Source organism: Thamnophis elegans, chromosome 14 (genome assembly GCF_009769535.1).
Source record: "Thamnophis elegans isolate rThaEle1 chromosome 14, rThaEle1.pri, whole genome shotgun sequence".
Classification (NCBI taxonomy): Eukaryota; Metazoa; Chordata; class Lepidosauria; order Squamata; family Colubridae; genus Thamnophis; species Thamnophis elegans.
The window spans coordinates 8,609,585-8,620,988 of NC_045554.1; the positions used below are offsets into that span (position 1 = coordinate 8,609,585).

The 11,404-nt window shown below is 44.2% G+C and overlaps 1 protein-coding gene across 1 annotated transcript in view; it reads left to right on the forward strand.

The window, feature by feature from the left end:
* Window positions 1–11,404, forward strand: part of LOC116517843 — a gene marked incomplete at its 5' end in the record, with an annotated part of 96,362 nt that extends 84,958 nt beyond the window's left edge. The window contains 7 exons of the mRNA XM_032231015.1: window positions 506–690; window positions 2,901–3,103; window positions 6,529–6,715; window positions 7,903–8,012; window positions 10,179–10,304; window positions 11,073–11,214; window positions 11,322–11,404. Coding sequence (XP_032086906.1) covers window positions 506–690; window positions 2,901–3,103; window positions 6,529–6,715; window positions 7,903–8,012; window positions 10,179–10,304; window positions 11,073–11,214; window positions 11,322–11,404 — 1,036 coding nt within the window. The remainder of the gene's footprint in view (window positions 1–505; window positions 691–2,900; window positions 3,104–6,528; window positions 6,716–7,902; window positions 8,013–10,178; window positions 10,305–11,072; window positions 11,215–11,321) is intronic.

Consider the following 11,404-nt stretch of genomic DNA (forward strand, 5'->3'; position numbering starts at 1 on the left):
GGGAGTGGGTTTTTGCAGGAAACAATTCTTTCAAGAGTGGAAAGTTCTGTTTGTGACTATAAGAGATTCTGTTCCTAGTTTTACCTTGCCCTGCATTTGGAAACTAGTTATCTGGCAGCTTACCAAGCGAGATAAGGTTCATGTTGATAAATATTCCTCTGAAAGACTGTTTTCTAAGCCTTGCTGACTGTGAATGAAAGGAATTAAAGAGGTTTTTCCAGGACCAAGATCCATGCTTGTTAAGGAAGCCCGGGTCAGAACAGCCGAATTCACTTTACAACCGTGCTACTAATTTAACCACGGCGGTGATTCACTTAACAACTGCGGCAAGAAAGGTCGTAAAGTGGAGCCGAACTCACTTAACAACTGTCTCACTTAGCAACAGAATCATGGGCTCAGTTGTGGTTGTAAATCAAGGACTGCCTATCACGGGTTCTGCAGGCTGTTGAGTTTTATGGATGCATTTCCAAAGTTGCTTCAAGTCACCCATGTGGGTTCCTTGCAGGAACTGTTCCGTGGCATTGAGTTGGCCTGCCCTGCCCCAAGGAGAGGCCACGCTAGACCTGATCAACCTTACAAACCGCATCATTGAAGAGAAAGTCATGAAGCCCCTTCGAGGCCTCTATCACATCAATCCGGCTGCGGAATATTACAAATTCAAGCGAGCCATCATGGAGAGCCCTTTCGAACGTAAGTGCTCCAGATCAGGTTCGTTTTGATCCCTCTGCTTCTTTTGCAGCTCTTGAAAGGGGATGAGGATGGATCTGGTGTTTGTTTGTCTGTTTCAGTGGTGGGATTCAGCCAGTTCGCACCACTTTGGGAGAACCGGTTGTTAACTTTCTGAGCAGTTTGGTGAACTGATCGTTCACGGAAGAAATCATTAGGGCAGAGAACCAGTTGTTCAATTATTTGAATCCCACCACTGCCAGTTGTTAACTTTCTAAGCAGTTGGGAGAACCGGTTGTTGGAAGAAATCTTTTGTTTTCCCCCCTACTTTCTAGGGCTAATCCTGTAAGGAAGGCAGGAAGGAAAGATTCTAGTGTTGTTTCTAGCCTCATCTTTATTGCCCTGCTTACAGAAACTGCCTCTCCAGTTAACCCTTATTACATTGTCACAGCTAAGGCGAAGCCCCCATCGACGTGAGTGATGTTGGGTTGGCCACGCCCACCCAGTCACATGACCACCCGCCTACCCAGCTGATCATTAGGGCAAAGAACCAGTTGTTAAATTATTTGAATCCCACCACTGGTTTGTTTGTAACATGGTCAGGGGCGGGATTCAGCCAGTTTAGATTGGTTTGGAGCAAATCGGATGCTAATTTTGCATCTGGTTCGCTGAACCAGTAGTTGGAAGGACTGGCTCTGCCCACCCCACCCCTCTCCTCCCAGGAGACTTCATGCAGCCCATTTTGGATGCCAGGTAAGTGCAAGGCGCACACGGAGGCTCTGGGAGGGTGAAAAATGGGCATCCAAAAAGTTCAGGAAATCCGGAAACGTGCCCGTTTCCAGCCTCCAGAGGGCCTCCTTTCATGTCCCCATCAGCATATTCTGGGAGAAGTTGAAACAGATTATGCAGCTTGGCTGGATTACAGCATGAGACTCTGGATGTGTGACTCCCCAAATGTGAAAAAAGGGTGAAAAATGGGCCTCCGGGGAAGTTCCGGAAGTTTGAAAAGGGGCTCATTTCCGGCCTCCGGAGGGCCTCCGGAACCCTCCCAAAGGCTTGAAGAAAGCCTCGAAGGAGCCTGGGGAGGGTGAAAATCCCCCCCCCCATCTAGTGCAGGAAGCTGAGAAGGCCACACCCACCCACCAACTGGGCAGAGCACCAGTTGCTTAAAAATTTCAATCCCACCCCTGAATGGTGGTTGTGTGTTTCCCCCTCCCCACTGAAGAGGTCTTCCTCACCACAAGGAGCTCTACAGGACCAATAAGCAACTTAGTGGTGTCCAACCTTGGACCTAAAATTGGGTGTCCAACTTTAAGGCCTACAGACTTCAACCCAGGGTTGGGTTCCTGCCAGTTCTAACCTCTTCTATAGAAGAGGTTCCACAAATCTACCGTGCCGTTTAGAACCGGTTCCAACTCCTCCCCCCACCCATCAACACCACGCTTGCCCCGCCCACCGCTCAGTGATTGGCTGGCTCACCAATCACCCCGCCCGCCTCTAAGAGTCCTATCTGAACCTTAAAGTCTTAACGCTGTCAAGTGTGAAAACACCTCTGGGGTTTTTTTCTAAAGGGTTGGGAGTGCGAGGGTCTTGAAACTTGACAGCTTTAAGACTTGCACTCTTCAATGCCAGAGTTTCTGAGCCAACATTTTGGTTGCTAAGTAAAAGCGTTGTTAAGTGAGTTTCACCACATTTTACAAGTTGGCCACACCCACCCAGTCATATGACTGCCAAGCCACTCCCACTCACTCACATGGTTGGCAGGCCACTCCCACCCAGTCACATGGCCAGCAATTCACTCCCACAAAGCAGGCCACACCTACAGAAGAGGTTCTAAAAATTTTTGAAACCCACCACTGCTTCAACCCCTATCAACCTCAATTCCGGGAGTTGAAGTTCACGGGTCTTAAAACGGCCAAGATTGGACACCCTTGTTCTAAATTATAAACACTTCCATTCTGTAAGTAAAGGAGGAGGGATCTAGATGGCTTCTAGACAATGAAGACTTGTCTGAAAGACTGTTAGGGAGGGTAGAATCCGATTTCAATGCCACATTCCAGAATAATATTAGGGTTTAATCGGGATGGCCCAAAGCCTGATCTTTTTCTGAGAAAACAGCCATGTTGCCTGGGGAATTCTGGGAGCTGAAATCAGTCCACAGGTCTTAAAGTGGCCAAGATTGGACCCCGCCCCCTGCAGTAACTGCGTGATGTTCTGTTTGGATTTCCACCCAGATCAAGCCTTGTTGATGGGCACCAAGCACCTATGGACATTTGATGGGAAAATGTACAGCTTGACCTCCAACTGCAGTTTGCTGCTGGCCAAAGATTTTTCCCAGAATGCCTTTACTGTCATCCTAAACCAGAGCAGTAGTGCGGACAGGTCTCTCTACCTCAACATGAAGAGAAGAGCTGTCGTCATTTATCCCGAACAGAAGGTAAAAAAAAAAAAAATGGAACTTGATTTAAAGTTTTAGCTGTTATCAGTCCAGGCAAAAGCAAAATGGATGCCAGCGTTCCAAGTATCATGTAGAATTAAATCAGAGTCCAAGGCAAAACGATCCTTAAAGTTCCAATTTAATAAATCAAACATCTTAGCACATCTGTGGAATCCCAAGTCTAAAGAACTTCCTGGGATTCCACCCAGTTAAAAGTTCATGATCTTGTCCCCACACCCACAAATCCATCACATGGTCCAATCTTCTTCTTCCATGCTGGCATCTCCACCCAGCTGCTTCCGGTCAGGTGTAAAAGTGAGGAGACAAAAGATGACCTTGGTCTTCTAGAAAAGAATGACAACAACACATTCCACAATCCTACTCCTTTCTATTCCCCCCTCCCATCAACTATACTAATGAAACAGCATAATGAAATAAGAGAAAGTGTGGGAGGCCAAAATTCTAAAAGGAATATAATTGCGGGCCTGACAGTGGATGGATGGAAATGCTCAAGTTAATCAATGGCGCATCTAAGCTTTTTTTTTTAACTATTTTTTTATATTTCCAACCCAGTGATATTTTATTTATCTATTTACTTATTCTTTGTTTGTCAAGCATGTACAAGGCATTAGATATAAGTACTGTACATACAAGATTATGAATACATGAAACGGATATGAATAAATGGGGTTGTTAGGACAAGGACAGTAGGCACATTGGTGCACTTATGCACGCCCCCTCTTAGGAATGGGTGAAGTTGACAGTAGACAATCTAAGGTTAAAGTTATGGGGATTTGGGGAAGAAACCACTGATTCAGGTAGAGCATTCCAGGCGTTGACCACTCTGTTGCTGAAGTCATGTTTTCTTCAATTGAGTTTGGAGCGGTTAACCTTGAGTTTGTATCTATTGTGTGCTTGTGTGTTGTTGGGATTGAAACTGAAGAAGTCGTTGACAGGTAGAATATTGTAGTAGATAATTTTATGTACTACACTTAGGTCAGACCATAGCAGGGGTGGGTTTCAACCGGTTCACGGCGGTCCCCACGAACCGGTTGGTCGGTGAACCCGGAAGTAAGTAACTTCCGGGAACGGCGAAGGGCCCACCCGCCCACCCGCGCTCCTTACCGGTCTTTGAAGGCTTCTGTGCTTCCACGCAGGCTTATGGCACATACAGCGCCTGCGCGATTCTCCACGAGCAGCTGGATGGCACATACAGCACCTGCGCGAGTCTCCGCGAGTAGCTGGAGCATCGCGCAGGCACTAAGACGCATGCGTGAACTGCACGCGTGCATGAGGACGCCGCCGCCCCCGTTCCAACCGAACCGGTTGGAACGGGATTAGCAACCCACCCCTGGACCGTAGACAGTGTAGTTCGAAGTTGTCCAAGCCCAAAATTTCAAGCCTGGTGGCATAAGGTATCCTGTTACGAGCAGTGGAGCGGAGGACTATTCTCGTGAAATATCACTGGACTCGTTCAATTGTGTTAATGTCCGATATGTATATCAAGTCAACCATCCGTCCTTCTCTATTTTGGATAATAACATAACACAAATCCCAAGGCACTAAACCAAGAATTTTGGTTCATAAGAAGATAGAAGATAGAACTGTCATAAGAAAATCCCAATAGGAAACAAAGGCAACAACACAAGTAATAATTCTTACTTTAAGATCAGAGGTTTATTATTTCTAATAATTTGGAACATTAGAAATGAATAGATATAAAAGATATAACAGCAGTGATACACTTCATGAACACACAATTGCAGTGGGTCAGTGAGAAATAGCAAGTCTTACAAGGACTGCTATAAATCAAAGCGCTCCAAACTGATCTTGGACCCTATGTTTTATACTATTCTTCTAACCACATTACATGCTTCACAACTTCACTAACTGTCACTTTCTGTGAACACCTGTGTACATGACATTCAATTCCTCATTTCCAACAGTTTCTTTCTTCCTGTTTTACATGAATCCATACAAGTGCCTATTTTGCAAAACAACAGATTTCACAGTTAGCAACGGTTCAGCAGGATTACAAACATTTCTGGTAAATTTTGAAATCATCCATCCTAGCTGAAAACTTTGGTTCATAGCTCTTTCTTCAGAGCCGAGGTGGCGCAGTGGTTAGAGTGCAGCCACTTCAGCTGACTGTTAGCTGCAGTTTGGCTGTTCAAACCTCACCGGCTCAGGGCTGACTCAGCCTTCCATCCTTCCGAGGTGGGTAAAATGAGGACCCGGATTGTTGTTGGGGGCAATATGCTGACTCTGTAAACCGCTTAGAGAGGGCTGAAAGCCCTATGAAGCGGTATATAAGTCTAACTGCTATTGCTATTGCTATTCTTCTGAGGCCTTCCATTATTCATAGGGCTTATTGAATCTGATAGATTAATAGGCTATATTTCTTGATTCTCACAGAACAATAGGGTCGGAAGGGACCTTGGGAGTCATCTAGTCCAACCCCGTTTGAGCAGGAAACCCGATACGATTCTAGACAAATGACTGTCCAATCTCTTCTTGAAAACCTCCAGTGATAAAACCCTTCAGGAGGCAAGCCATTCCACTGATTAATTGTCCTCCCAATTTTTCTTTAGCTCTAGGTTGGATCTAGATTGGATCACCTAGATCAACCCTAACTTGAGTTCAGTTTAGGTTGGGAAAGAGACTCAGCCTACATACTCAGCTCAGATTTAAAAGTAACCTAAACCATCCCTATATTTCTACTGGCTTGTGTTGAGCCTCTTGTAAGCAATCTCCCTGTTGGAAGAAATATCCATCTGGTTCAGTTCCAAGCTGGGAGAAAGACACTGGAAACATGAGGGCTGATTGGAAAGATGGTTTAATGATGAAGCAGAACCACATGCTTGTAGTTCTGGGTGCAGCTGACTACATGGAGTTGAGAGTGGGAGTTTTTTTTAAACCTTCTCTTGGGCTTTGCACTTGAGCTTCCTGTTCCTGTGCAAGAACATGTAATTCTTTTGGCTGTTGTAGGAGTTATGATGGGGTCATCCCTGGCTCTATAGGCAAAGTACAAATCCTAGGTCTTTGTCTGAGCTAGGTTTGGTTGAAGTTTGGAGGGTGATGTAATGAATGGGGCTTAATGGCTTTTTCCTGTACTGGATCTTGAGTGAGGGCTAATTTGCCTTGATTCAGACTTTACTGCAGGGATTTTTGGAATATCCTGTCTTGAATGGATTACCAAATCTGCATATCTAAAAGCTGCCCCAGCTCAGGATCTTCTTGGGGGCAGGAATGTGGGGCTCTGAGTTTCTGTCTCCCTTAAGATTTTTTTTATTTCTCTTTTAGGGGAAATATTTTATCCTGCCTTTTTAAATATTCCTCAAAATATTTCATTCCTCAGGAGGGGGGGATTCCTCCACCCACCCACCCCAAAGCTGGATTTTTTTTAAAAAAATGTTTTCAAACAGATCTACAAGGAATACAACACTTCGCTGTTGAAGGACTGCGGAAGTTTTGACGTCCCTCTCCAAGGAAATGGTACCATCATCCAGTTGGACACAAACCATGTTGAAATGTCTGCAGCTGATGGAGCCTTGGTTTTTTGTGACCTGCGTTACGATTTCTGCACTTTTACCTTGGATGGATGGCATCATGGTTTGTATGAAGCATTCAGATATGAATAGAATAGAATAGAATAGAATAGAATAACACAGTTGGAAGGGACCTTGGAGGTCTTCTAGTCCAACCCTTTATATTGTTATAGAATGAAATAGAATAGAACAGAGGAAAAATGGAATGGAATGCAATAGAATAGAATAGAACCTTGGAGGTCTTCTAGTCCAACCTCCTGCTTAATCAGGAACCCTACACCACTTCAGACAAATGGTTAGAATAGAATAGAGTAGAATAGAGTAGAGTAGAATAGAATAGAATAGAATAGAATAACAGAGTTGGAAGGGACTTTGGAGGTCTTCTAGTCCAATCCTTTATATTGTTATAGAAGGAAATAGAATAGAATAGAACAAGGGAAAAATGGAATTGAATTGAATGGAATGGAATAGAATAGAATATAAGAATAGAATAGAATAGAATAGAATAGAATAGAACCTGGGAAATCTTCTAGTCCAACCCCCTGATTAGGCAGGAAACTCTACACCACTTCAGACAAATGGTTAGAATAGAATAGAATAGAATAGAATAGAATAACAGAGTTGGAAAAGACCTTGGAGGTCTTCTAGTCTAACCCCCTGCTTAGGCAGGAAACCATACACCACTTCAGACAAATGGATATCCAATATCTACTTGAAAATGTCCAGTGTTGGAGCACTTACAACTTCTGGAGGCAACTTCTGTTCCACTGATTCATTGTTCTCACTGTCAGGAAATTTCTCCTCAGTTCTAAGTTGCTTCTCTCCTTGATTAGTTTCCACCCATTGCTTCTTGTCCTGCCCTCGGGTGCTTTGGAGAATAGCTTGACTCCCTCTTCTTTGGGGCAACCCCTGAGATATTGGAAGACTATTATCATGTCTCCCCTAGTCCTTCTTTTCATTAAACTAGACACGCCCAGTTCCTGCAACCGTTCTTCATATGTTTTAGCCTCCAGTCCCCTAATCCTCTTGGTTGCTCTTCTCTGCACTCTTTCTAGAGCCTCCACATCTTTTTTTTATATCGTGGTGACCAAAGCATTCTCTTTATCTTTATTCATATTTATATGAATGAGTGTTCTTAAATGCCTTCTTGGAAAATTAGAATAATATAGCAGTTACGGGACATTCTCTGATTCTGCCAAAGCTGCCGTTGTAATCTGCAGGGATTCCATTTTTCCCCCCTGTTCTTTCTAGGTGTGTCTGCTGGTCTTTTTGGTACCAACGATAATGAAGCTGGCAACGAATGGATGCTTCCTGACCACTCCCTGGCTAAGAGCTTGTCAGAATTCATACAAGCATGGCAGGTATGTGGCAGTGGAAATACTGAACACTAGTAGCCTAAAAGAGGGACACGGTGGGTCAGTGGCAAAGATGCTGAGCTTGTTGATCAGAAGGTCGGCAGTTCGGCGGTTCGAATCCCTAGTGCCGCGTAACGTAGCAGTTCGAAAGCATGTAAAAATGCAAGTAGAAAAAATCAGGGAAGGTTTGGGAAGGTTCTGTGCACCTTCGGCATTTAGTCATGCCAGCCACATGACCATGGAGACGTCTTCAGACAGCGCTGGCTCTTCGGATTTACTAGATGGGAACGAACAAGCTTGCACTCAATCCCGACAAGACTGAGTGGCTATTGATGCTCCCTCCCAAGGATGGTCCAGCAATTCCATCTCTTAGCCTGGGGAGTGAAATTATACGTCCTTCAGAGAGGGCTCGCAATTTGGGAGTCCTCCTGGATCCGCAGCTGACTCTAGAACATCACCTGTCGGCTGTGACCAGGGAGGCCTTTGCCCAGGTTTGCCTGGTGCACCAATTGCGACCCTATCTGGACCGGGAGGCCCTTCGGATAGTCACTCACGCCCTCGTCACCTCAAGACTGGATTACTGTAACACGCTCTACATGGGGCTGCCCCTGAAGAGTGTTCGAAGACTTCAGCTAGTCCAGAATGCAGCCGTGCGAGCGATTGTGGGTGCACCTAGGTACACCCATGTTACACCTATCCTCCGCGAGCTGCACTGACTTCCCATTGGTCTCCGGACATGCTTCAAGGTGCTAGTCGTTACTTTTAAAGCCCTACATGGTATCGGACCTGGCTACCTGAGAGACCGCCTCCTGCCAATTACCTCCCAAAGACCTATTAGATCCCACAGACTAGGCCTCCTCCGGATTCCATCTGCCGGTCAATGTCGGCTGGCAACCCCCCGGGGGAGGGCCTTCTCTGTAGCTGCTCCGGCCCTCTGGAACGATCTCCCCGTTGAGATCCAGACCCTTACTACCCTTCCAGCCTTCCGCAAAGTGACCAAGACCTGGCTGTTCCGGCAGGCCTGGGGCTGTTGATTTATCCAGCCCCATCCTAAGTCATGAATGTTGTTGAATTTTTAATTGTTGTTTTTATTTTTTATATCCCCCCCCTTCCCTTTTTATTTGTAAGCCGCCCTGAGTCTTCCGAGAGCGGGCGGCGTACAAGCTAATTAAATAAATAAATAAATAAATAAATTACCTTAGTAGCCTAAAAGAAAAGATGCAATAAGATAGGGCTGCAATGGCTGAATGGTTAAAGATGCTAAGCTTGTCAGCTGGAAACCCTGGGTTCGAGAACCACGTGCCGCATGATGTGGTGAGTTCCCGTCATTTGCACCCGTTCCTGCCCACCTATCCGTTCGAAAGCATGCAAGTAGATGAATAGGTACCACTTTGGTGAGAAGTCAACAGTGTTCCATGCGCCTTTGGCATATAGCCATGCTGGCCCCCTGATCACAGATAATTTGGGGCTCGATTGCGGTCATAACCTGAAGATTTAGTCAAGAAAGAGTTGAAAGTAGCAACAAAACGAATGCCAAGCTTTCTTCCTCTCTAGAAGCGCTGAAGATGAAACTCATAAGATATGAATGAAATGGCTGGTCTCTTTAGAGATGGGATATTTACTGAATGCATAGCCATTCCTTCTGGGTAAATAACTAAAGTAGAGTAAAATATGGATTAAAAATTAAAGAATGAAGACATAGAATAACAGGGACAGTTAGAAGTTGCTTAAAGGAAGTGTCACCATTCACTAGCCTCAAGATGTTCTAAACCAACGTCCCTATGTCAAAACCTATGTCAAAAGTCCAAGGTTCAATTAAAGTTCGTTAATGACACGTACTCCATAAACAAAAGGAGAAGTAAGACCCCATCTCCTTATAAGGTTTTCTCCTCAAGGTAACCACTAAGAAATGAGTTAAGTGTTTCTCTGTTACGCTGCCTTTGAGAATGTATAAGAACGCGTGCTTCGATAATGTTGTTCAGAACATGCAATGCTAGCCATGGGCTAGCTTTCTGAACCTGGCTGCCAAATAAACTTTTCCTGTATCCTGAGAAGTCTAAAGCCTGTCATTTTCTGCAACATAACCTTGTCCTTCAAGGCGGGCATAAGCTAGGCAATGCGTGCTCTGAATTGTTTATACTGACTCTGGTGTGTTTGATTTTCTCCACCAAGGTGGAGGACGGCCGTTGCAGTGAAGTCAAGAGAGATGACAAATCTTGCGTCAATGTGCAGAGCGCTGAAATCTGCCAGACGTTTTTCCAAGATTCCGCTTCACCTTTCGGGAATTGTTTTGGAGTGGTAAGAATATAATGCTAATGATGTACTGTATAGTGATTTAGGGATTGGATGATAAGAAAAAATAGATTATGCCATTGGCAGGGGGTTGGATTAGGAGACCTCCAATGTCCCTTCCTGCTCAATGATTATATGTTGTAACCTCAGAGTAAAAGGTACATTTATAGTTATGATTATAACTGCTGTAAAAAAAGGGACGCTATTGTTTTAAAAGTTCTTTTCTGTATTTTGCATCCATGACTCTTTTCTTTCTTTCTTTCTTTCTTTCTTTCTTTCTTTCTTTCTTTCTTTCTTTCTTTCTTTCCTTTCTTTCATTTTATTTCTTTTTCTTTCTTTTTCTTTTCTTCCTCCCTTTTTTCTTTCCTTTCTTTTTCTTTTTTCTTTCTCTCTTTTTCTTTCTCTTTTTTTCCTTTTCTTTCTTTCATTCCTCCTTCCCTCCCTCCTTTCTTTCTTTCCTTTCTTTTTCTTTCTCTCTTTTTCTTTCTCTTTTTCTTTCTCTTTTTCCTTTTTTCTTTCCTTCATTCCTCCTTCCCTCCTTTCTTTCTTTCTTCTTTCTTTCCTTTTTCCCTCCCTCTCTCTCCCTCCCTCCTCCCTCCATCATTCTTTTCCTGCTTAAAAAAAAATACTTGTGCTTTTTTATCATTTCTGCTTGATCTGTGTTTTACAAGCTCATTCAAACAGATGTTCTTCACTCGAGCCAGATGAAAGGGGAATGCTACATTTACCCCATAAAGGTCTGAATGTTTTTTCTCTTCCTTTTCTGAAAAAAAGGTGAATCCTGAACCGTTCTATCACTGGTGCAAAAGTGATCTGTGTGAACTACAAAGCGTGAAAGCCGCCTGTAACTTAGCTGCAGCCTTCAGGCATCTCTGCAACCGGAATTTCGTCCCGATAGAGATGCCCCTTCAGTGTGGTAAGATATCCCACACTCCCCAACACACCACTAAATAAATTAGGGATTTTAAAGCTGTTGATTTAGAACTGTCATACCTCCCCACTCAAATGTCTGTCACATTACAGTCATTGCAAGCTTACAACTGTTTGTGGAGCAACTGTTTGAAGTTACTTTGACCCTGAAAATAGTGACTTACAATCACTTCTGA